General features: G+C 29.2%; 1 protein-coding gene across 6 annotated transcripts in view; it reads right to left on the minus strand.

Moving 5' to 3' along the window:
- The window catches only part of Notum (palmitoleoyl-protein carboxylesterase notum), a 58,959-nt gene that overhangs the window by 24,841 nt on the left and 6,147 nt on the right, over positions 1-27,971 (minus strand). For 2 of the 6 annotated variants that reach the window (XM_071182181.2, XM_016062670.4), the window contains exon 2: positions 15,640-15,924. In XM_071182181.2, coding sequence (XP_071038282.1) covers positions 15,640-15,914 — 275 coding nt within the window. In that variant the 5' untranslated portion in view covers positions 15,915-15,924. Of the gene's footprint in view, positions 1-312; positions 361-15,639; positions 15,925-21,946; positions 22,180-27,971 lie in introns of those variants that run through there. The other 4 variants (XM_016062593.4, XM_016062744.4, XM_016062823.4 and 1 more) reach the window with 4 other exon arrangements.

The following is a 27,971-nucleotide window of genomic DNA, read 5'->3' on the forward strand; positions in this document are numbered from 1 at the left end:
TTTTTATTGTTCTGTAATTTTTTCCATGTTTCCTCTACATTTTGATTATATATATATATTCATTCTTACTAAAATCATTAAAGTTTCAATCATCAACCGGATATTAAATCATTAAATTGCAAAATAGAATTTATTTTGATAAGGCGTTTGAAACTGACTAGTGGGCGTAGTTTTCGAATACCCTGTATTTATTTATCTATTACGTAAATCGATGGCATTTCGAACCCATTTTACCACCGTCATTTTAGGAGTGCGAGGTCCTTCACACTAGTTCATCGATGATATTCGCAAAAAGAAAAAGAAAAAACTGACCATAATAGAGAGCTAAACACTCTTAAACAACACACTGCTTATTTGCACAAAACAGAGAAAGAAAGAAGAAAAAAAATTAAGTTGTAATAACACGGATTGTTCTTTGTTCTCGAAAAAAAAAGAGAGAAAAGTACTCCACAAAAACACTTCGTTGCCAGTGTCAATGTTATCACCGATTAGGACTTAAGAAAAAAAAATTAATAAAAATAATAACAAAACTCGTAAGTGGAAATTACTATAGTCAATGAATGTGCAAAGAAAAAAGGAGCAGAAAATAAAAAGGTCCGAACAGTTGAAAGTTTCTTTTTTTTCCTCTCTCTCTCCATGTAATACGGGCCATTTTTCTATTTGGCCGAGGCCTGCCGGTACCACAAAAGGCCTCTTCAAAGGATCCCGCCGAACTCTCATGCCCATCAAAAAACCTGTTTTCATTTATTTATTTATATACATTTTTTATACGAAATGTATTTTTTTCCTTCTTACACTTTTTCGCGTCGTTGTTGTTAAGGGAAGGGTGAGGGGTAGTGGTGACGGGGCGGAAGGGAGGATATCAGTTCCTCCCGGCACACTCCCGATCGTGAGCTTTGATGTATGCCGACATGAGCGGCCGGCCGGGGATTGGTCGGCAAGCTGCAGTTCCTTATGATTAGGTCCATTGCTCGCATTTTGGATATAACTGAGTACATCTAATCATATTATAACTAAAACATCAAGGTATAAAAATACTATAAGCAGTGCCTGATTTAACATAAGGTCTGTAAGGCCTATAATAAGGGGAATACAATAAGGTCTGAGAGGCCTACAATAAAAAAATTTTGTGACAATAAAAATTATCACATTTCTGGGTGTCATTTATTGTCACAAATAATTTTTATCTCACTTTTTCCTTAATTTTCTATTAGAAGAATGAATTAACAAACATTGTAATAAATATAAGTTCAAATTTACTAATATATCGTAATCAAAGATTCCAAAAAATTGTATATATATATATATATATATATAAATTAAAAAAGTAGAAATAATAGTGTTCTGTTTGTTTGATATAAAATTAGAATTTAACCCGTTAGTGACTGCGGCCCCTCTAAGAGAGTTGTTGTAAAATAGCTTTTTCAGAAATTATAATTATTATTGTTATTAACTAATTTGATAAAAATTATCTTTAACGATCTCATTTAAACAGGAAACAGATTCGACTTCCTCCTAACTTACGGCAGTAATTTAGTTACTTATTTAGAAACTACTTATTTTTTAATATATATATTTTTTATTTCATTTTATTCAATGAATAGTTTTCTGTTGAACTTAGTATCTAAATTTTAAAGTTGTAAATAATTTTAAACTTTGGTAAAACGTTAAAAATACCCTCGGTAGTAGGAACTCACCATCGCGCCAGCGGGAACTGCAGATTATAATAGCAGCTGTAGATTAACAGAGCATCTGCGGATTACTTTTTATCTCAGATTAAGAAAAATAGGGAAATAAAGCATATCTAAGATTTTTTTGTCTATCAAAATTATAAAGCTTAGTTGAGAGAATACTGCAAAATAAAAATAATAAAAAAGACTTAAACTTTTTTTTAGTTTATTACATATTTATACAATGTAAGAATTTATTTCATCTTTTTCTTTCAATATCATTGCTCATTAAAATAAAATTTAGGGATTATTTTATGCATACTTTTTAAATTGTAAGTTTAGTTTTTAAACATCCCTGCAAATTTTGAGATATATCTATTAGATTAAGCTCAATTTTTACAAACATAATCTTTGTACTATTGCATCGGGGTAGCAGACAAATTTGAACTTGGTGCAACAAATTTACTCCGTAAATTTTGCTACCGGATAAATACTTCAAACCCTGATAGAAAATATGATTACTTGGTTATAAAAAACATTTCACAGATTTCAATAAAACACAAATTTAAAAATGATAATAATGCTTCGCTGCTGGAAATATGACTCATTAGTGATTACAGACCTTTTTTAAGTCGAACCAACCTACGGAGAATTATATGAAGCTAATTGCTTTCTTTATTTAAAAATAATAATTAATATTTTTTAATGTTTTTTATTGCATTTTACTCAGTGAACTGTGCTTTATTAAACCTAGCTATCGAATATCATGTTATACTTATTTTTAAAATTTAAGCTTTGAAAAATTTGACAAGTAAAGACCATCCATAATAATGTTGGTGGAATAGTGAAATTTAATACTTTCGTGACAAAGGGGAAGAGGGGATAAAAAATAATGAAAAAGAATGTGATATCAGTTAGGATCCCCCCTGCATACTAACATTTATAAAATTTATTAACTAGGTTTAAAAAGACGTTTTTCTTTGGATAAAATATAGTGAAAATATTATTTAGTTACTTAATAAATAATGAAATTGTTTTGTTATAAATTTTGTAGTTTAGATGAAGAAAGCAAAACCTCTTATCTGTCTGAGAGAAACTTAAGCAATATGCCTAATCTTACGAATTTCATCAATGTCGGTAAGTATTAAAAGGCTTGAATTGATAATGTAGCCTTTTATAAAGTATATAAAGCTCTTTTACGCCACGTCCAATTGCACAACATAATTTTGATTCCAGTCTGAGAACGTGCACAGCACCTGAACTGAACCCCTTTTCTTTAAACTTTCAAAGCACTCCATACAACTTTGTTATAACAACAACAATTTTTTTTAGCTAAATCTGATCTATCTCAATTAGATTCAATGATAGGAAAATATTTTGTTAAAAATAATTTTCTCGAGACAAAATTAATTTCGTAAAAGAGAATCATAGAACAAAAACGCTAAAAAAAAAATAATAATAAAAATAAAGACCTTTAAGATCACAATAGAAAACCGACACACAAAATGGTGGAAAAGTGTTATTTTCTTTAAAAATTATTTAAATTTAACAACCCATTCCATTCAGGTCGTTGAACCCAAATTTAATGTATGTATTAAAACGCAACTATATATTTTTTAACAAAATTAGTTAATATTCAAGGATTAAATTGTAGTATGCGGAAATAAATTTTTAAAATGCTATATTTTATCTACTACAATATATAGTAATTACCAATATCCTCTCAGGGTGTTAATCTTATAATAAGTCAAAAATATTAAAAAAATTATTAAACATTTCATTATTAAAAAAAGAATAATAATAATTTTTTTTTAAAACCACTTTCTTAAAAAATATTTTTTTATCTGATTATCTTATTAGTATAATTGTATCATATTTGATTATATAATTATCATATCAGCTATAAGTGTAATTATTGGTATAAGAAATTTTTTTATAGCTTATATAAGAGTAGGAAATAAAATTGTTAAAAAGTATGAAGTGTATGAAATGATCTCTCTCGCTAACTTCAAAGTAACCCTTGTGTATTAACTAATTTAAATACAATATTTTAATACTTATCAATATTCGTTTGACAAGTCAAATTGACAATCAAATATTCAATTTGTTAAAAAAATTTTAATTCATTTATATTATTTAATTAATTAAGGCTCGATGTTTTATTTTACGATTTTTTTCCTGATGCTTTATTGCTTTTTTTTCGGGCTGTTTTTCCACTGCCGTTTTCCTATTACGATTAAGAATGCATATGACGGAAGCTGTTTTTTTTTTTTTTTTTTTTTTTTTTTTTTTTTTTTTTTTTTTTTTTTTTCTAAGGTTAAGCTTCTCTAACCTCAAAACAAATTGTTACAATTGCTGTTAACAGTAAATAAAATTCTAAAATAATCGGGAAATAAGAGAATTAATTTTAAAGTGAAGTGGTTCAAAATTCACAAAAACAAATAATAAAATCCATCAACATAGAAATTCATGCAAAACTTTTCAAAATCCACAGGTATTTTTGTTTTGCTTTTAACTCTTCCTCTTACGTCACCAATGTGTGCATTACTTTCTAATTGTTTGTAAACTAACACCGAAAAATTCATTTCTCTTATAAAAATTGAATTGTTTTGGTTCGTAATCACTTTTCATATATATCATCAAAATGGATCAATTCTATCTTCTTTGAAAGTAGATTTGTTAGCACTGCATTTACAAGAAGAAAGGGAAAAAAAAGAGGGATTTGTTGCGTAAAAACTTAGATTTCTTTGAGAACTCCATCTTTTTCGAACGTAATAATGATATAATAAATTAATAATTCTACCAAAAGAGTTTTTAAAAAGTATCCTTTCTAAAAACATAAATTAGAACTGATGTTGTAATTCAACCAATGCACTGGTTTTAAATGTATTTCTCTTGTTACGTAAATTTTTAATTGAAGATATAACGAACTAGGATAAAAAGAATAATTCCCACTAAAAATATTTATAAAGTATCCCCCATGAAAAAAGATTTTGGAAATTTAATCCACTACCCGTAGAAATTCTCATTTTCTTTAAACTAAACCACTAGTTAGAAATTGCTTTCATTATCAATTTCACCATTAAATTTAAAATATCCCCCACGAAAAATTTTGAAAAGTATCCCTCTCCAAATATTAAAAAATGACTCCTTAAATAATTAAAGCAATTCTCAAGTTGTAATATACAGTTTTTAAGCTACAAAATTGAAATTAAATATTTAAAAGTAAATATTCCTTCTAATTATAGCTATGGTGACTTGCCCCTATTAGAGCCCACTTGTGGACACTTTTGTTCCAAACTTCATACTATTTGGCAGATTGATTTGATCAGTCCCAAATTTTTTTTCTAAATTTCAATAACTCCACTTATTGCAGTGTAATAGAATAATAATATACAAATAATACTTTTAAGCTAGTTAATTTTTTAAACACTGAATTAAATTGAAATATTAAATCCTATTTGTTAATATTTTTAATTTCTCAAAAATGTAGCCCTCTGAGAGTGACGTCATTAAGCATGTGATATCATTATGCATGCTCTGTGACATTATTATGCATTATATAAATGTATTTACAATTAAAAATATGTAGTATTAAACGTTCCCTTATAGTGAATTTCCAATTAAACTTTGTATCGTGATGAATATTTTGTAAAATATCTAATTATATTAGAATAATTATTCAATTACATTAAGTGCGAATTCAACGGCCCGAATAGAATTAGACGATAAATTCTAATTACAATTAATAACGTGATTTCTTCGTGATTGTCTAATTGGTTTATTTTTCCGTAGTTCAATCGTCAGGATCGAACTCAAGAATCAGTGAGATCAACGTTCTAACCATCAATATGAGTCAACTGCTACGTACAGTGAGCCAAAAAAAAAAGGACCACCAGGGATAACTTTTGATCTAATGATCGGATCTTCCCGCTCTAGGACTCAATCTTAATGACTTGAGGGGGTGACCTCAAATAGACTAATTAACTAGTGTGGACAATATTTTAAGTTACGAAATCAGACACAAAATTGTGTTTTCTCTCAATAAACATAACTTTTTTTTTAACGAATTCGATTTAATTAGACGTTAAATTCTTATTACAATTAATAACATGACTTCTTTTCCTGTGATTTTTTTCGTGTTTTTTTGGGCTTGTCTTATTGGTTTATTTTTCCGTGGTTCAATCGTCAGGATCGAACTCACGAATCTGTGAGATCAACGTTCTAACCATCAATATGAGTCAACTGCTACGTACAGTGAGCCAAAAAAAAAAGGACAACCAGGAATAACTTTTGATCTAATGATCGGATCTTCCCGCTCTAGGACTCAATCTTAATGACTTGAGGGGGTGACCTCAAATAGACTAATTAACTAGTGTGGACGATATTTTAAGTTACGAAATCAGACACAAAATTGTGTTTTCTCTCAATAAACATAACTTTTTTTTTAACGAATTCGATTTAATTAGACGTTAAATTCTTATTACAATTAATAACATGACTTCTTTTCCTGTGATTTTTTTCGTGCTTTTTTGGGCTTGTCTTATTGGTTTATTTTTCCGTGGTTCAATCGTCAGGATCAAACTCACGAATCTGTGAGATCAACATTCTAACTGTCAATATGAGTCAACTGCTACGTACAGTGAGCCAAAAAAAAAAAAGGACCACCAGGAATAACTTTTGATCTAATGATCGGATCTTCCCGCTCTAGGACTCAAACTTAATGACTTGAAGGGGTGACCTCAAATAGACTAATTAACTAGTGTGGACGATATTTTAAGTTACGAAATCAGACACAAAATTGTGTTTTCTCTCAATAAACATAACTTTTTTTTAACGAATTCGATTTCTGACCCTCAAAATATAGGAAGTAGCTGCAATCTGGGAAATACGATTCCAATAGTTTGGTCAGGAGAGCGTTTGGTCCCCATATGTTAATTTTACTTTTTGCGTATTTCGCTATGTCTCGAAAACTTTTTTAACGAAATGAAAAATATTTGCACCCAATTATAAAATTCCTTTTTTCAAAGATAGTTCCTACAAAAAATAACTTTCAGTAATTATTTATTATTTTTTTATCGAAATTTATTATTTTTATTTTTTATTTAATTTTTGTCGAAAAAATTTGAGTGAAAAAAATTGTAAGATATACAATTTTTTTGCATCATTTTAAATAATATATTTTTTTTCATGGCAAATTATATAATTTTAGCATGGAATTTCCAAAAAGTCAGATACTCAAATTTCAAAAAAGTCTGAAACTCAAATTTTGTATTTTGCTATGTAAAATTATATTTTAAAATTCGACAAAAAAAATATGCCTTACAATTCAAAACTTTTTCAACCATTATTAAATAAAAATAATAAATATTTATTAAAATTTACTTATTAATTACGATATTTGAAGTCACCACCTCGATCTATTAAGATTGAGTCCTAGAATGTGAAGATCCGAACATTAGGTCAAGAGTTATTCAGGGTGGTCAATTTTTTTTTTTTTTTTGGTGTATTTTACATAGCAAATTATACAGAAAATTCATACATAACTTAGAATTGCTATTAAAAGTTTGTTTCCGCAAACTTCATATTAAACATTGTATTTTGTATAATTTTTTACGAAGTACCTAATTGCACTCGAATAAACATTCAATTACATAAATTCGTGTTCAACGCCCCGAATCAAATCAGTAATTTAATTAGTATATAGTAATTGTTGTGTCTTTTTCACAGTGTTCTTTTTTTTCTTCGGATTTTCTTTTCTCAGTGCTATTTTGTACGGGACATTTTTTTCACTGATGAAAGATGCGCCATGAGGAAGAAAAAAAAAAAAAGAAAAACCGCTTTATTTAGCATTATAAGGAGGTATACATTTTTAATTAAAATCTTCTGGTTAATTCGTCTATGATTCGACGCAGCAATGTATCTTCATCGTTATGTTATCTGCAAATTCGCTTTCCTGTACTACACACCTTCTCTCTTTTTTCTTCTTTTTTTTTTTTTTTTTTAAGAATGGAAGAAAAACTTCTCTGCAGATATGAGAGGATATTGAACTGCAGGGATGCATACCATACGTTTTAGAAAAGAATTTAGAGGCACGTGTCCAACTTCCGCAGAACATTATTTTCCACGACCACTGGAATTTATTAATTGAAAATGCTAAGATGCTTGAGAAATAAAAATTTTTAAAAAATGTCCTTCATTCGAAAGAAGAAACTCAAAAAACAATAAAAAAATTACCTTAAAATAAAAAATGTATTCAATTTCTTTGGAAAACATTTACTCAATATTATTAAAAATGGTGTTATTCCTAATCGGATATTATTTATAATTATCCAATTTTCAAATTGAATTAAAATTTGCGTTTCATAAAATAATTGATTTAATAAAAAAAATTTGGGGGGAGGAACTGTTAACTCGGCGATATTTTTGTTAAAAAAAATTTTTAAAAAAAATAAATAATACGCTGTTTTTTTCTCAGTGATTTACATTCACCACACCATGCTATCATGCTTTGCTTTAAGAGAACTTGTCATTGCAAACATTGCCTAAGTAAAGTATAATAATTCTCAAATCTCCTACATCGCCTAAAAAGTATTTGCCATTGTATTCGATGCCTAAATAAAGTGTATAAAAATTCTCATGCTCCATACTTTTCCTAATAAGTATTTGTCATTGTACACAATGCCTGAAGAAAGTATCTAAACTTCTCATCTTTCATCGCATTTGTCATTGCATGAAATGCTTACGTAACGTGCATTATAATTCTCATATTTCATGCTTAGCTTTAAAACGCCAGGCATCGTCTTTGATGTCGGCATTTGCCGATGACATATGCATGCGAATTTTAAAGTATCTTTTATGATTGTTGAAAAGAATATTTATCGAAATTATTTTAAAGCCAGTCAATTCATTCCATGGGTTTAACTTTTTTTGATTGAATAATTTTACGATTTTTTGACGTAAGTATAAAGAATTTTTTTTTTTTTTTACTGAGTGTGAGAAACAGATTATTGACAATGAACGCTAGGCTGAAATCATTTCTATCAAAAACTCCTATACAGCATACTGACTCTATACTGTATTTAGCTATACCAGGGAGCTTTTAAAAAATACATTATGTATTGACAAAATGCGTTAAAACATCTTAAAAGTTTTCGCAGTATAATATTAATTCACATTGAAATGCTCGACCAATATTCAGTACCATCAATCCCTTCAGCGATTCTCCCTTCAAGTCCCACAAGATCATATTTGAAACCAGTCTTTCTGACTCCAGCGGCCCAAGATAATACTGACGTGATTTTAATTCGGTTATCACGTATTACATCGCGTATTAGTACGTATAAGTACTATTTAATACGTATACTCAAGAGAGTATGGGCCTGGGAAAGAAATTAAACCCTTCCTCCTGTCCGGAAGGGGTTAATAACGTGAGATGTCACATTCAGTTCAGATAAGATTCAGCTAGCAAGATAACTTATAGCAATGCTTTTTTGGAGATAATGGTTTTTCGTAATGCTTTAGATCAGGGATGGGCAAACTTTTCTGGTCGAGGGCCAAAAATCGAAGAAAAAATTTTTTGGTGGGCTAAATAAAAACATCTAAAATAAAAAAAAATTACTATATGCAATTTTCAATGTAAATATTTAATGAGATGAATGAAATTGCGATTTCATTTTTAAAAGTTCCTTATATTAAGGTTCCAAGTGAGATGTACTTATTTTAAGGAACAAGGGTAAACTACTTCTAGGTAACTACTTCTGAAATGATTTTTTCTCAGGTTTGTAGATGAAAACACTTGTTCACACATAAATAAAAGGAAGCAAACATAGCCCTGATTTTCTAGCCTTGAAATATTTGGGAAACTAGCTTTTGGTAATGATTTGTAAAACTCAATTTTTGGCATATTCAGAAACAATTGCTTCAGATGGCACCAATCTACGGCTATTCTATAAAGAACTTCTGCTCATTTCACCAATTGAAGCTGTCTGTGCTAGCCTCCATCAATTTATTATTTTGTAGAACAAAAATAGAGAAAGTTAAAAATGGATGTATATTGTTTATATTCGCCACAGATCAGCAAGTTAAAATTCCATCCGCGGGCTGGATAAAACCTTCCGGCGGGCCACAGTTGGCCCGCGGGCCGTAGTTTCCCCATCCCTGCTTTAGATGGTAGTATTAAAATGCAAAATGGCGTAATTTAATTGAGAATCCACTGTAAACATTTTTCAAAGGAATAAAAGAAACTTCAAATTTAATCCTTCAAGGAATAAGAATTAAAAAGTATTGGCCGATAAAGTGTAATAATTAAAAAAAAAAATGATAGGAGATGTTTCGCGTTTTTTTATATTGAGTAGGATAAAATTTAATTCCCCCCTCCGACAATTATTGAAAGAGGCAAAAAAAAGTCTTAGTTTTGTTACACAATTAGTAAAACTACTTTAAACGATAAATAAATAAATATAACCCTAAATAACTTTTTTTTTCAATGGTCGGATTTTCATGAACCAGAAGTCAAACCTAATATCGCTAAAAGTGTAGACCTCAAATATGCTAGTTAATTAGAACTAAATTAAGTTCCGAACAAATTTGAACTTTTCCGCAATAAACTTAGGTATAATCATAGAAATATGGACCATAGCCGCAATCTGAAAAATAGGGTACCGATAATATAGCCAGGAGAGCTGTCAAAACTTTTAGGTTTCTTAATATTAATTTCATTTTTTGCGCATTTTGTCGTATTTCAGGTACAAGAAAGCAATTTTAAAACTTTTTGCTCATAATTACTGAATTCCTTTATATAAATGATTTAGAAATTATTATTTTTATTATTAAACTTAATAAAAGTCGAAAGCATTTTTATTTGTAGGGTATACAAAATTCTTGCTTCATAATTCCTTCATAATTTTAAAATGACAAAATTTAAAAAAATATGTAACTTTAAAAGAAGAATTATAAAAATTGAAAACAATTGGTCGAACACTTTCTGAGCTTTAAAATTTCTAAAAAATCTTATATTTAAATTTTCTTCTTTTAGTAGGTATTCGGTTGATTTCATTTAAATTTTGTCATTTAAAATTACGTACTTTGGAATGGTGAGTAAATTTCCGTACCTTAAAATTCAAAACGTTTTTTGACTATTATTTAATAAAAAGCAAAAAAAAAATTTTTTGGATGAAATTATTTTTAGACAAGCGTGTTTTATAATTGCGTGCAAGCAACTTTTCGGTTCACTTAAAAAGTTTCTGGGATATTTCGAGATATGCAATAAGTGAATTTAACATTAAGTAATGCTCTCAAGTTTTTGAATTTTCAAGTTTTCAAATTTGAGGGGGGAAAGGATGCTTTTTCGTGGAAAGTATCTGTTTGCTACATAAATAACTAACACTAATTAATCAGCCTCTGTGATGCTTTTTTAAACTTTTAAGATTGGCACTAAGTACGTGAAAATCCACTCACATAAGTAAATGCTATTCAATGTGATATTTTTATTCATTTATTTTTTATTATTATTGGCTCAATGTACTTAATTGCCTTTTTTTGAGCAGAGAGTACCAAGATATCAAGACAAAAAAAAAGGTAAATATATAAATAAAAAGCATTTTGGAAGAAAAAGCCCGGAAAATAAGTACAAAAAAAGCGAAAAAAAGGAACCCAATTGGTTATTATAGGAATTTAACAGTTGATTCAATTCGGGCCGTAGTGCCAGAATTTAATGCAATTAAATACCTATTCGAATCAAATTAGATGACGGCGTGAATCCAACCGGGCGATTAAATTTATATAATAGATTAGGAGGGGCTTTTTTTCGGGCTTTTTCTTCCAGAACTTTTATCCTCATGCTTTTTTTCTGTGATTCCACCATAAAGATCTTTACTTGGTTCATAAGACGATCAGGTGACATAGACTAATTTTTTTTTATCGAAATTTTATTAGTTGCATACGAAAATAATAAAGAGAAAGCTGGAATCGTTAAAACGATTCCAGCTTTCTCTTTATTATTTTCGTATAAAAACGTGTATAACGTTTAAAAACATTAGGGGAGAGTGGGGTCAATTGTAACATGGTACGATTGTAACAGAGCAAAAATTACGAGTGTCGGGTTCTAGATTTGGTTCCTAGGTGGCGCACAAGGTGCATTTAACAAATCTACATGTACACCCCTGATGGCAACCATTTTTATGTACTTTTGAAAGAGTTACATCGCAAAAGATATTTTCACGCCACGCAAGTACTTTTTTTGGTATTAGAATACTATATTATAACAAAGTAATTTTGGTTAAACAAATAAAAATTAGTAACCGAATATGTAAGTGGACACCTTAATTAACATTTCAATAAAAAAAAGATTAGTTTTGCTAATTAATTAGCATTGTTTTTAACAAATGAAGCTGAAATGGCGTCTTGGGGACAATTGTAACAATAAGTAAAGGGACGATTGTAACAGTTGAAAATAAATAATCTTATGTTTACAAACCATTACTTAACTCTTTAAGAACCACCAATAGTTTCCTATAGCATTTATATTATGTTGCATGTGCATTATTTTATTTGTCACCTTTCACAGCATAAATTAAAACTTTTAACCCCTTAAAGTTAAAAGTTTAACCCTTTAGGTCTGTTCATTATTATTTTTACTCCTAAAATATCACTACTATTTTGATCAATAAAAAAATATATCACAACTATGATAATATGTATAATTAACTATGTTTTAGTTGAATTTATGAACTGTTACAATTGACCCCGTTAGTGGGGACAATTGTAACAAGTGCACGACTGTCAAAAATTGTTAATAACTAATATAATAATATTTAAAATCAGATATTTATTTTTCTTCTAGTAGAGGATAGTCTACTTTACACGTCTGTCTATAAATACTAATAATATATTGGATTTTTTGTTAGTTAAAAATAGTTAAGTAAAAAATGTTACAATTGACCCCACTCTCCCCTATACATTCCTCCTCGGAAAGATTAAATCGTTATCACTCGTAAACTAACTTGTGTAGATCTTTTCTGATTGCTCTGTGATCCAAGTACATTTAACTTGTATTTAATTAATAAATGGCAATTAAATAATTATAAAAAAAATTAAATAGTTCAATTATCAAATAATAAAATTTATTAATGTAAAGTAATTTAAATTTTTAAATTTTATTTCGATTATAAAAAGTTAGCAAAGAAGGACTTTTGGCAACCAAAATATCAAAAACGAAGTAATGGGTTTATATATGCATTACATGAATATGTTACTAATGTTTAGAATATCGGTAGTTTAGAACTGAGGATAATTTTTCCAAGTAAAAGAGCATTAGAATTTTAGATTTTAAAAAAAAAAAACTTAAGTTCAATTTTAGGAAAATTTAGGTACGCATGGAGTGCTTAAGAAACATAGTATTAAGCTACATTTTTTGAAAGCTAACATTTTTCCAGTAGTCTGTTTCTAAGTATTGTTTTCTAATAGGTATTATTAGGTTTCCCGAATTTTATTAAGTAGTACCACAATCACAGAAATATATTACTCTTTTTACGACTTACGCCCTCGTGAAAAATGTGCCATAACTTCTAATACTCGCACTAAAAATTCAATTTAATTTTAAATCTCCAGAATGGGAAATCACCGCAAACAAAAAGAAAAAGAAATAAATGAAATTCAAAATTTATTTCAGAAATTTGTAGAGAGTCCCTTTCGTAACGAACGGTCTTATTACTTAATGCAAGCCGCTCAGCGTGCGCTAATCTCGCATTGAGGCCCTAATCGAGACCCGCAATCTCTCGTCACTCGTCGGCGAGCTGATAAATAAATAAGCCGCCTTTTCGGCAAGCCGATTAATTTGTAATTACGCGGCTGCAGTCGCCACCCTAGCTTCCGATCATCGCCCATTCATGTAAAAAACGAGAAGAGAGAAGGGGGGGGGGTCTGATGGATTCCTTCATCCCCCTTTTTATAATTTCTTTCTTTTTTTCCCCTCCAGAAAAAAAAAAGTTTTATAGCAACCTAGAAATAAGATAAGGAAGAGGGGGGATCAGAGCCTAATTACATGTCAGTGAATAATGAGCTGTGTTGTCTCTTTATCGGCGAAAAAGATTCGAATAGGTCGTATAACAAACACATTAGAACAGAACCAATATTTAAATATTTCGATTTTCCTTTATCCCCACTCAACAAAAATTATTACCATGGAAAGTTCTGTCTTGAATATAATTAATTTTAATTTGTTTTTTACAATTGAAGCTAATATGATTATAGATATATGTGCCGAAACGAAATCACCACTCAAAGAAAAAAAAAGAAAAGAAAGAAAGGAATAAAATTACCTCATGCAAAATATTATTTGAGAAAAATTGGGACACTATTTAAAAAAATTCTCATCAAAAAATTTAGGAAATTTAAACATTGAGAAATGATTATCGTAGAATCTTTGAAAAAAAGTAACTTTGGAGTAAACACGAATAATATACCGATCTTTTAGAAATTTTCTATACATTTTCTTAATGGTATTTATCTTCGGCAAAATGTAGAGACCATATTTGATAATAAGTGGCACTAAAAAAAGGAGAGAAAAAAAATCGTTTGAAATTCGGTCAATTTTATCTAAGGAAAGTGGGAGAAATTCCATAAGATTCGTGCATTATAATTTTTATAAATCAAGCCCACGGCTTCAAAAATAAAGAATTGAGAACCCATTTCATAAAAAAAAATCCGTGTAAAATCGATGAAACCTATTAATAAAATGTAAGCAACAATATCTAGCTTCATTTTGAATAGAAAGTTGTAAAATTTTAAATATTTCATTAATTTTACAGCAATAGTTAAATAATTGTTGTAGAGTGGGCCCAAAAAGGGAACATCCTGAGTAACTTTTGATCTAATGAACGAATTTTCACGTACTAGACTTAATCTTAATAGTTCGAGGGTATAACCTTAAATTTGCTAATTGGTACAGGCGATATTTTAGGATATTAAATCATACACATAGTACTTTCTCTGTATAAACATACCTTTTTACGACGGAGTCGAATTTTTGATCTTCAAAATATGGAGGGTAGCTGCGAACTTTAAAATATGGTCTTAATAGTTTGGTCACGAGAATGGTCGAAGGTGTAGATTCCTTAATGATAATCTAACTTTTTGCATATTTAGCCATACCTTTGGAAATATTTAAGGAAATCAAGTAATTTTACGGGTAATTATAAATGTCGTAAATACTAATATAATTATAGAATAAAGTTTCATAATTATTTATTATATTTTTCCATTTATGTTCTATTATTTATTTTAATAATGGTAAAAAAAAAATTTGAATTAGATGAAAATTCTTTCTTTATTTTAAAGTACGTAGTTAACTATAAGAACCTAATATCGATACAATATCGGTTGAAAATACAATCGATACAAGATATAATATCAACCGAATAGTTTTCGTGAAATAAAATTCCATAAAGGCACTTTGATTTGACTTAAACTTAAATAACTTTAGGAATGATAGTTTTAAAATAAATCACCCATTTAAAATAAGTCAGCCGAAAATTGCTGAAAAGACAATGACTTTGACTGAGAAGAAAAAGACTTTGACCACCCAAAAGAATAATGCAACAGAAATTTGTTAAAATAAATCTCCCATTAAGATAATAGTACAGAAATATTTTTAAATAAATCTCCCATTAGAATAATGCAACAAAAATATGTTTAAAAAAATGACCCATTAGGAGTAAACCAGAAATAAGTTAAAATAAATCACCCATTAGGAGTAAACCAGAAATAAGTTAAAATAAATCACCCATTAGGAGTAAACCAGAAATAAGTTAAAATAAATCACCCATTAGGATAATACAACAGAAATATTAAAGTAAGATTGCACATTAGGAGTTAAACTATACATATGCTAAATTAAAATACCGATTCGAGGTGATACAGCAGAAATATGTTAAAATAGATTACCCAAGGACATGCTAAACTAACTTACCCTGCCGGGGATCCGTCATTACAGGTAACTGTTTTATTGGAGAGCATAACCTTCCTCATGGCCGGTGCTTTGCTGGTACGGCACTCGTGCAGTTCATGCACCAATTGCCGGATAAGATCTAGACCTGGATTACTGATCCTCGATAGACTCTGGGAGTTGAGGAGCACCTTCAGTTCCGGGAGGCGACTGCCGGATGTCTGTGAGCTCTGGGTGGAAGAAGTACGGGCGAAGAAGGAGAATAAGACCAGAGGAAAATACCAGGGCATGACATACATCACTGAAAGACTATGGTTTATGAATTACTCAATTTGAACATGGCAACAGGATTTCTTTTTTTCAATGATATAAGGTATAACATTTATTATAAGGCACGTTTTCATAAAAATGTTACTAGCAATCTTTCGAAAAACAATTTAATTCCTGGAGGTGACAGTTATTTTACGTGACAATTATTTTAAATCAGTAGAATCGGGAATTGGGTACTTTCAACTCGAAAAGAAGTGAAGTGGTTAGGCATAATCACGTGATTTAAATCTGATTTAATTAGAAGCCAGAAAGTGAGGTCACGCGTGTTATTCAAACCTCATTGTCTTGTGAATCGACAAATGCCACGATTTGCCTACGATGACGTCACTTGCAAGTATCCAATTGTGTCGATAATGAAAATAACATGCAATTTCCAATGTTATGAGACTAATATATTATATGAGGCTAATACGAAAAATATAACAGCTATGAATAATAAACATGTTAAAGCATTGTTAATAGTAATTCTTTCTGAAATAAGGAGTATTTTGTGCCGCAGTATTTCAAATCTGCAGGCAGAACCATGCTGCTTGCTATGAAATAAAAATAGTCGTGCTTGCTATAAAAATAATGCGTTACTTCCATAAATCTGTTTTAGTACACCAGGTGAAAGTACGGTGATAAATTTTTGAAATAGATTTAATCATTATTATTTTAATTATAAGTGTTTTTCATTTATTATTTGATCAAATTTGCACAACTTAAAAGTAGAAGTAAGTGGAATTTAAGTAAGAATAATTTTGGATTCAAGGAAATAACTTGAATAACAATCCATGAACAGTTAAGTTCTGTTTGGTACTTGTGCCAAGTAGATATTATAGTATGACAAGTAGAGATTATAAAGGCAAGTTCGCTAGCATACAAATGATATAAGCATAGTTTACTTAGTTAATATTATAAGTAAGGTTTATTAAATAATTAGAAAGATACCGATTTAAGTAAAGTTCATTTATTCCATTAAAATTTTATAATGAATTAGATAGTACATCTTATACATTCAGTCTGAAAAACCGTCTACTCTGAAAAACCGTCGCCAACACATAGTCCATGTAAGCGATAAGTACATAGTTATTCCATGGTTTCGATTATTTTAAATGTTTTTGGTGGTTTTCATTTCTTGTTTTCTCTGCAAGACCTTAGAAATATGAAGACCACTGAATTTGGTTGGTTGTTTGGGTTTTTGGCTCAAGAGCCAGTCTTGGCTATATCGCGCCTCCAACTACGTAGATAGCCACTGAATTTAAGAGCTGTACTTAAATTCAGTTGCTACCACTGAATTCAAGAGCTGTACTTAGGTCATAGATTATAACAAATAGAAAAAAAAAGTTTTGATTTTTCAATAATAAAAATAAGAACCGTGGTGGCTTAGGAGATAGAGCACTCGCTTCCGAATGAGGTGACCCTGGTTCGAATCCCTGGTCGATACGAATTCCCCACCGGATTCACACCCACCACAATCCTAACGTAAAAAATCCTCAGAGGTAGGTGGATTATGAGTTTAAGTTCCCCTGTCGTCAAGCTAATCGTGAGGAGTTTTCGTGGTTTTCCTCTCTATGTAAAGCGACTGCGCAAATTTCTCCCTATACTTGATTCAGGAGTTCCCCTTGTCTTTTGGATTAGGATCAAAATAAGGCTACGGAGTTGAACAGTGGTAGCTGTAAACTCAAAATTTGGTCGGCTGTTCAACGACGGTTATAAAATAATAAAAATAAGAGCTACGGTGGCTTAGAGGATAGAGCGTTCCACTGAGGTAACAGAGGTTCGAATCCCAACGGTGGTTGGCTGATATGAATTCAGATCCCAGCTTGCACCGATCACAGTGTTGACATAAAATATTCTCAGTAGTAGTCGTATCATGGGTGAGAATCTCCTTGCATTCGGGTTAACCGTGGAAGGTTTCGTGGTTTTTATTTCCGTGTAATGCAAATACGGTTTAGTCAAAGCAAAAAGAAAGTCCTCCACTAAAACTATTTTATCTCATTGCTTGATCGAGGAGTTCCCATGTCTTCTGGGTTAAGTACAAAATTACAAGGCTATGGGGTTGAAACATTGGTAGCCATTAAACTCGTAATTGGGTCAGCTGCTCAAAGCCGGTTATAAAAAATAAAATCTAACATTAAAAAAAAATATATATATATATATATATAAAGAATAATAATAACATGCTGAACAGCCTGCTTGTGAAAGCAGGTGTTGAGACTGTACATAAAACGTTGTTTTTAGTACATGACCAGATCATATTATAAAAACTCTGAAGTTACAAAGTTGAAGTTGAATATATCTCTTGAACTGTAATGATACTTTTAAAATCAAAGGGGAAAAAATGCGTAAAAAAATATTTTGTATAGAAACAATGGCAAAGAAAAATAAATTAAGAGTCGGTAATAAAATTAAGCATTCGTTCGAAACCCGTCCAATAAGTGCTGAACTAGGAAGCAAAATAAAACAAGTAAGCACTTTTTTTTTTCTTTCGCCTTTCTCTCTCTCTTAGCTAGAAAAGCATACAACAGCAAATACTTCAAATTCACAGCGTAGAGAGAAAAACAAAATAAATGTTTCTTAAATGTTAAGTGAAGTAAAAACAATTTAGAATCTAACGCTGTTTTAAGCTGTTTTCAAGTTCTATTGAGGCGTTGCTGTGCTGGTAAAATAAGCAAAACTGGTAGTTCTTTAATTTGCAGCGCGGTTATTTATTTATTTATCGATCAACGCGAGTAATAAATAAATAAACAAACCTGTTCATTAAAAAGTTCAATCGAAAAATATTCTTAAAATATGAAACCAAGCACATTTAATTTTATATATTAAAAACATGAAACATTACAGAATCTGGAATCCATACTAATAAAGTAGCAGTTCGTTATAACGACTATCCACAATAGCAGATGGAATTATCGTTATAGCGAGCTTGAAGCTATGAGCAATTACATATAGGTATTTAACATTAAAATAGCAATAAAAAAATTAGTGTAATAGTGTACAAAAGTTTTTAACGTCGTTGATAAAAATGAATGTTGATTTCAGTTAATTATTGTTGATTCAGTTGATTACAAAGTTATACTCTGTTGTAAGTTAAGAAAAAAATAATTATTCCTATGGAGAGGGCCTTTTTGCATCAAGTGCACTCTAAATAGATGCTTCCAGCGCGAAAGAATATCAACTTCGCCAACTCTTGAAACGATATTGCAGCCTACCTTCTTTTTGTTATATCTTAAATCGTGTGAAATGTGTAAGACAAAATTTATAGTACAATCGATTAACAAATAATAAGAGTTAATAAAAATGATATCTAAAAATCGTGACAAATATACGCCGTTCTGTTCACATTCAAAGAAACTCAGAATAATAAATATTGTTTCTTGTTGACGATTTTCTTCTACGGCGAAATAAAAGTAAAAATTCTTTATCTCGCATTTGATTTGTTAAGGGCATGACAGCATAAGACGTGCCATTTTTAGTGGTCCAATGAAATCCAATGCTCTTGCAACTTCATATAGTTTTTGTTTTTCAAGAACGAATGTTCTCCTTATTTATCGAAATCTGTCGTCAAATCTAGGATTCCAGTAAGACTACGAAATTTTAATCCTTTTTTTTAATAATTCTACGATATGTATCTTAAAAGATAACACGAATTAAATTTCTGCCCAACGAGTTTAACCTTTAAGCTTAAAAGCTGTTATATTGTTTTGAAAGCATATATGGCTATGTTTCGAAATAAAACAGAACTGTCGCAGATTACTAAAATCCTATCCCACAATGGTCTTTTCTTAAACTGCACGGTAGATATTTAACTAACAAATAGGAGATTCCTACCAGGAATCCTGAAAAATTCAAAAGATCTTTTTTATTTCCTGAGGAGGAAGATAAATTGTCTAGAGCTTACCAACATATTAACAAAAAGAATTAAGATTGGAAGAAGAAAATGATAAGATGAAATGATGTTCACTTTTCGCTTTGTTGTATTAATGGGCATAAATAATAATGTCGTTCAATTTGTCCTTCTTTGCTTGCTTTGGCTAATTTAAACAGCAGAAAAATATATAGCAGAAGGCTAGTAGTTTTTAATTCATTATAAATATAAAATTTTCGTTACTTCAAATGCTCGTAATGGCAGACTTCTCGTAATATGCCGTAGTCGTTATATCGAGATTTTACAGTTTGTGAAAAAGACACAAATTAGTCATAAATTACAAAACACACAGTCGAATAATTTAACCCATAAACACTGTGCGGTCCTATGTCTACTCTCACAGCCACCAAATTTTTTCTCTGTTTCAGTCGTTAATATGCGTTCAGCACCACAGCAATAAACTATATCGATCTTTTAGTATTAACAATACTATAGTAGTGAACAATACTGTTGATAGGTTTTTAACCCTTTGATACAGAATTTTCATTAATTATTTTTTCATACTTTGTTCATTATTTTGTTAAGTTCAGTCAAAATAAATGAAAAATGTTATATTTAGCACTTTAATAATTTTTGGTTATGAAATAAAGCATCGGATGCTTGTGTCCCCTTTTGATAACATTTTTCACACATGGCCTAAATAAAAACAATAATTTTTCTAATTTGCACTTATTTGCAGTTATTTATATCTAAGAGAAATAGTAAGTCATCATTGAAATTTCTTACAATCACAAAATGAATTTTTGATAAATTTTTGAATATGAATAAAGAAAAACTACTTCTACGTTTTACTTTTTTTTTTTTTTTTTTGGATTTTAAATACTTTTTTAAGTTTTGTATTTTAAAACCAATGTAATCCCGAGAATCTAATAGATTCGATTAGTAACTATTAGACTGTTTTTATAGTTAAAATATACCAAAATATATTTTTATTTTTAATTAAAGAATCATAAAAAATGTATAAAAGGGACACCGATGTCCCATCTGCGCCAAAGGGATAAATGTATATAAAATTTAAAATATTATTGTACAAATTGTGTAATTCAAGTACAGTAATTTTTTAAAAAGTAATACAAGTGTAATTTTTTAAAAAACATATATGAACTTTTATCTTTACTAACCATCGTGGTGTATTCGTTCGACGAAAACTAATTTCTATCAGCACGGCAAGTAACGCTTTAACTCTACACAACCAGTGTAAGTTTACCACGTCGTGAATATTACTTTTTTTTTTCTTGGTAACAGACAACAAACTGAATAAAAATTTGTATGTAGAAAAGGTTTTTAATAACTCCCTTTTTAAAGACATTTTATAAATCAATTGTGTATTACAGTTCCTTCAAAGGCATCAAATTTTTATTCTTTAGTATTTTTCCATATAGGTACCATAAAAGTTTCAGAAACTGTAAATCCAGAAAACAGTTCAAAACATAGAAACATCTCATTGCCCATCTGAAAATCATAATTTATCATTATATTCCCCCTTACCCTTTAATTTAGCTGTGCGACTTCCTTTATACAATTGCTGATGACACAGTTGAATCAATGTATTACAGTTAAGTCAATGACAAAAAAAAAAACAAAAAAAAGAAGAAGAAAGAAACAAATGTATATAAATATAATCCCGTCACAATTTTAACAAAGTCATTTGGTGTTTTTTTTTTTTTTTTTTTTCAGATTCATGTGACATTTCATCTACAATTGAATCAATAACGTAAAAATATTCTAATAACGATTGAACAAATTAGATATAAACAACCATTTTCTCCCCTCTATAAATTAAATTATTTGAGTTTTTTTTTTTTTTTTCGAATAAATTTTCTATACGATGGAATCATTGAAGCAAAATATCAAATATATCTGAATCACTGGCATAGCAAATTGAATGCAACTGAATCAATTACGCCAAAAAAATATACAATTGAATCAATGACGCAAAAAGTAACCAAATTTACTCCAGATTTAAAAAGATACTTAAGGAGTTTTTAGATTCTGGTGACTTATTTGCTACAATTTAATCAATGATATATAACAATCGAATAAAATGGAATTAATGATGTAAAAATTGAACTAAGAACAATAAGTTCCTACCTTTATATCTGCAACACCCAACCGCTGAGAATATTCAAGAAACCTAAATAAAATTCGGACAAACACGACGCTCCAAATCTCTGCAATATCATCCAACCACTTTCTCTGTCTCCAAAAAAATGTTCGTTTCTTCGACTGGGTGCACCCTTTGGGGGGTTGACTGGGTGTGTCAGGTGCCGGTCAGTTAGTCAATGATGCGGAACAAAGTCAGTCAAATCAAGATAAACGACTGCGGATGTAAACATAAATTTTGTCTGCTTTGTAGCTGGAAGGTATAGGTGAAGAAAGCACCCTCCCAGGTAGGGTGGAGAAATGTCTGCACCTTGAAAAATTGTTAAAATTCCCCCCAGTATTTGTTCAATTGCATCGCATAATGAAGAGCTACTGTATGGAAGAAGTCAGAAAGCGCCCACTTCCAAGAAGTCAGCAGCCTTTACCTGACTAAATTATCAGTATTGGAATAATTACCAATTTTGACTTAAACACCAAAATAGATTGAGCTAATTAATTGCGATTTGCCAGAGGTTGAAGTAATATTTGAGAAGACAAACACTAATAAAATCTTTGTTAATCTTTCTTTTTTTTTTTTTTGTAAATTGCATATATAGACTTAAATCAGAATGTTTTCTTAAATGTTTGTCAATATTTTTCACTTATCGCAAGATTAACTTTCTGATAGACTATTTTAAATTGATCCATTATGTATAGTATTACTATTAAATGTATTATATAATTGTATTATATGCCATTGGGTACTTGCAACTCGAAAAGAAATTGAATGATTATGCCAAACCATGAGATTAAAATGAAATTTAATTAGCTACCTGTAAGCGACGTCAAACGGGGGAGTCTAACCTGATTGGTTTCTGAATTGACAAATGACACGATACAAATATCTATGATGACGTTACTTGCATGTTTCCAATTAAACAAAAATACATAATATTGAAAGTTCATTTTTAAAACCTTCAAATAAAACGTTGCATATGAATTATTTTTTTTAAAAAAAAACGAAGAAGAGGCATTGAATTATATTAAATAAAATCGGTCATTAAAGTCTGTCATTAAATTCATGTTATTTCATTGTTACAGCAGTGCTTTTATTTGATGCTTTCTTTTTCAACTCCCTTTTTCTGGTTCGTTCTTTGTTACTTTTTCTTTCAGGTTCCGTGATTCCTACATATGGATGCAAAAAATGTTCTTTATCAAATTAAAATTGTAAAAAATTCATCGAAACTTCTGCTGTAATTCCGGTTTTAATACTTTCAAAATATAGCTCAAAACACGTAAAGAAATAAATGCATATGTGCTTTTATTTATTGGGTGATCAATAAATTTATTTAGACGAGCAAACTCTTTTTTATAAGCTGTTCCATTGATGGCTGGCTTCCTCTGAAAGCTCCATGAAAATTATCGCTTGGAAGTATGTATGAAGGGGAAGAGAAAAAGTAAACTTAAAGAGGATTTGTGCTCATAACACCTGGGGACAGAAGCACCCTGCCGTTTCATGAAGGTTGAGATGTTTAATGAGACCACCTAGGGTGTATGTGTGCATACAATGAGAGCTAAACGGGTGTAAAGAGATGGCTTAAACATTCCACAAAGAGATTCCAAAGGAGGGCTCTTAAAAAGAGCCATTCTTCTTTTTAACCCAAAATGCAACACTACTTTACAATTTTCAGTAAAATACATTTAACAAGTCGTCCCGTGGTCTTACAAGATATTTATGTCTGATATAAATCAATGGGAAACAGTTGTGAATAGAACGTTTTAAGGGGGGGGGGGTAAAGAGAACGTTCTAATTTAACAAGTTTTTTTTAAATAATCACAAGTAATTTTTAGTACAAATAAACAGTAATATTTGTAGTTTTACGCACTTTCAAAAGACTGTATCTAATAGAATAACAAAAAGTAATAATAAAAAATAATAGAAAAAATAATAAAAAATAATAAATAATTTAAAAAAATAGAAAAATAATATTAAAAAAAATGTTTCAAAGGAAATGCCTCACATAATTAATATCAATAGTTTTTAATATAGTTTTAAATTTTCTTTTAAAAAAAGTGTTAAAAACTGGCGAATCGCGAGTGGCAAAATTTCCTAATTTTGCTCTATAGGAGGGAACAAACTTCTGATCACCATTTTGGCCATAATTTTAATTTAAACAAATATTTTGTTTGAAACTGCAGCAAAAAATTTTGGATTAGAGGAACATACTTATGAAATTTCTTGAACTTGTTACTTCCGTAAATGTCATGGGGTTCTCCTTCCACAGGTGTGATTATACGGAAAGGACCTTTTTTTTTATACCCCTTTCATATTCTAGTCACAGGTGGTGGTAGATTCTAAGGGTATGTATCCATATTGCAATTAAAAACTTATTTTTGCTTAAAAATCATAATCGACTATTAAGGCCTCTTTTCCGAAGCTAATTTATAAATTGCATAATATATAAATTTGCTTAAAAATTATAACCGTCTATTTAAGGCCTCTTTTCCTAAGCTAATTTATAAATCGCAAAATACATAAATTTGCTTAATTATAACCGACTATTTAAGGCCTATTTTCCTAAACTAATTTATAAATCGCATAATCATGTATATAAATTTGCTTAAAAATTATAACCGTCTATTTAAGGCCTCTTTTCCTAAGATAATTTATAAATCACATAATATATAAATTTACTTAAAAATAATAACCGACTATTTAAGGCCTCTTTTCCTAAGCTAATTTATAAATCGCATAACGCATAAATTTGCTTAAAAATTATAACCGACTATTTAAGGCCTCTTTTCCTAAGCTAATTTATAAATTGCATAATATATAAATTTGTTTAAAAATCATAATCGACTATTTAAGGCCTCTTTTCCTAAGCTAATTTATAAATCGCATAACGCATAAATTTGCTTAAAAATTATAACCGACTATTTAAGGCCTCTTTTCCTAAGCTAATTTATAAATTGCATAATATATAAATTTGCTTAAAAATCATAATCGACTATTTAAGGCCTCTTTTCCTAAGCTAATTTATAAATCTCATAATACATATATTTGCTAACTTCGCATGTTTTTGACCTAGTAATTTAATACAGTAAAATTTTAAATGCATATATGCGCATGCGTAAAAAAGTAAATAGTGCCGTATTAAACTGGAGACTTGATAACTAACTCTTTCAGTTCTTGTCTGATTGAACTAAAAATGTAACAGCTTGAAGTATGCCGCTAATGTAATTAACGTAGATCGCAGATTTTCCTTACATTTATTTTTAAAACAAAATCGAGCGGTATTGAAGAAAAAACGCTCTGAAAGATAGAATTTTATATTTAATAATTCACGAACAATAAAAGAAAAAAAAAATGCTTGGAGCAATAGATTTTTTTCCTTCTAGTTACATGTTTGTTATTACGGAATGGGAATTAAAGGAAAGAATTATCGAGTTAATAGTTCAAATACGAGTCTATCTAATACAGTCCCTGGTTAAACTATTAGACGCAATATAAGATTCTACGTAAAATCTCAATTATCAGATGATATTCTACAACTTTAGAGTTTTTACGTGGTTAAAACCGGTTTAAAGTTTCTTATATTCGTGTACTAATTGGTTATCATTGTAATGCAATACGTTAAAAATAAATGCAAATGGGAGGAATATAAAAAAATCTCCTATATAAAAACCCATTACATTTATGTTTAAATATAAGAGTATTGCATATAAACTCGTGCAAAACATGCAACACTACAGTGCATCTAATAATTTGGTGTAATTATTATAATATACTAATATAATACCTGATATATTATATATAATATATGATTTATATAATATATCATCTAATTTATCCAATTGTTGAATTTATATTATATATTGTCTAACTTCCCCAATTTATACACGAACGTAAACAAGTACAAACCGGTTTCAGTCGCTCAAAAACAATAAATCTGTATAGTATCACTCGATAATTAAGATTTTACATAGGCTCTTATAGTGCGTGCAATAATTTAGGCAGGGTCTGTATATGCTGTGAGTTATTACAAAATACATAAAAATTGTAATAAATTAATAAATTAGATAATTTTATGCGAAAATATAATAAGTTGGAAAAAAGCTACATGATAATCAATGATAATCTTAGTTTCATATTCTAAAAAAAAATAAAAATATATATCGATAAAAATATATATTATGGAATGATTCTGCTGCTTAATTAATAATTTCAATGAACTAAGAATTTTAACAACTAACTAATGAATAAACTTTTTAAAAAAAATTAAAGCTAAAGAAAATATTTTGAAGCCTTCATTGATATCTAGAATTTCACGAAAATGAAGAAAGAAGAGAGAGAAAGGAGGATTGAATAATCTATTAATCAATAAATGGACTTTTAAATGTTTATAATATAGTAAGAATTTTTACAAACTTCTGAATAAGACTGATACAATATATTTTAATGCAAAAAAATCGGAGAAATTCAAAGAATTGATGAAAGAAAGTTTTAAAAATTCCTGTGATAATCTATGAGAATTCTTGATTCATATTCCAATGAGATAAAGAGATAAGAGAGGGAAGTGAGAATTTTGTTAATCAAATAATTGTTTCGTTTAATCAATAATTAATGAAATTTTAAATACTTATAGTCTAATTTGAGCTGCAACACTTAATTAATGATCAAAATTTATAGAAAATTCTCGTAAAAAAATACATGAAACTTGAAGAATTAATGAAATAAAACTTTATAAAAAAAATTCAATGAGAACGTAGTTCAAAATTTTTAGGAAATGAAGATATAAGAGGGAGAAAGGAGGATTATTGATGGAATAATTCTTCTGTTTAATCAATAAGTAAATGAAATTTTCTAAATAAATATTTTCTAAATAATATTGATACGATATATTTTATTAGAAAAAAAATCGAAGAAATTCGAAGAATTGATGAAAGAAAATTTTAAAAATTCCTATGAAATTCTAGTGTCGTATTCCAATGAGATAAAGATAAACAGATAGCAGAAAGAAATGCAAACTGTTAATCGAATAATTTTGTTTAATCAATAATTAAATGAAACTTTAAACACTTATAACCTATTGAGAACTGAAGCACTTAACTAATGATCAAACTTAGAATATTATCTTAAAAAGAGAGAAAAAAATCTACGAAAGTTGAAGAATTGATGGGAAAAAAACTTTATAAAACCTTCAGTGAGATTTTAGTTCCATGTTCCAAAAATATAAGCAGAAAAAGAGGGGAAATATAAATAACTAATTGAGTAATTCTTCTATTTAATGATAATTAAATTATAATTTAAATAATTAAAATATTAAGAACTGAAGCAGTTAACTAGAAATCAAACTTTATCCAATATTTTCTTAAAAGGAAATAATTATAATAATCTAAGAATTGATGAAGGAAAGGTTTATAATTCCAACGAGAATATAATTTCAAATTTCAGAGAAATAAATAGAATAAAGGGGAAAATGTGGTTATTAATTGATTAATTTTTAAATTTTATAATGAAATGAACTTATAAATTTTTCTAACCTATTAGGAACATCGACAATTAACGAATCGTATTTTATCGAACATTCTCTTAAAAATATCTAATAAACTCAAAATATTGAAGAAATAAAGGTCACAAAAACTCTAATGAGAATATAAACTCATTAAATTAAGAGATAAAGCATACAGAGGGAAAAATGTATTTGATAATATAAATTGAATAATGTTTTTATTTAATAATTTAATGAGCTTTTAAATATTTATAACTTTTTTAAGAACTGTAACAGTTAACGAATCATACTTTATTGAAAAATCTAAGATATTCGAAGAATAGATGAAAGAAAACTTCTTAAAACTCCAATAGGAATGTAGTTTCATATTCCAAGGAGATGGGGAGATAAGTGAGGGAGGAGTGGAAGGAGAAATCTTGTTGATGATCATCATCAATGAAGTAGAGAGAGAGAGGGGGGTGAGAGAGGGAATAATCCTAAATGAAAAGCCGCATGATGAGATTCTTTCGATGATTGTACAT

This window comes from Parasteatoda tepidariorum, chromosome 4, assembly GCF_982258835.1.
Source record: "Parasteatoda tepidariorum strain Cologne lab strain chromosome 4, Ptep-v5.0, whole genome shotgun sequence".
NCBI classification, from domain to species: Eukaryota; Metazoa; Arthropoda; class Arachnida; order Araneae; family Theridiidae; genus Parasteatoda; species Parasteatoda tepidariorum.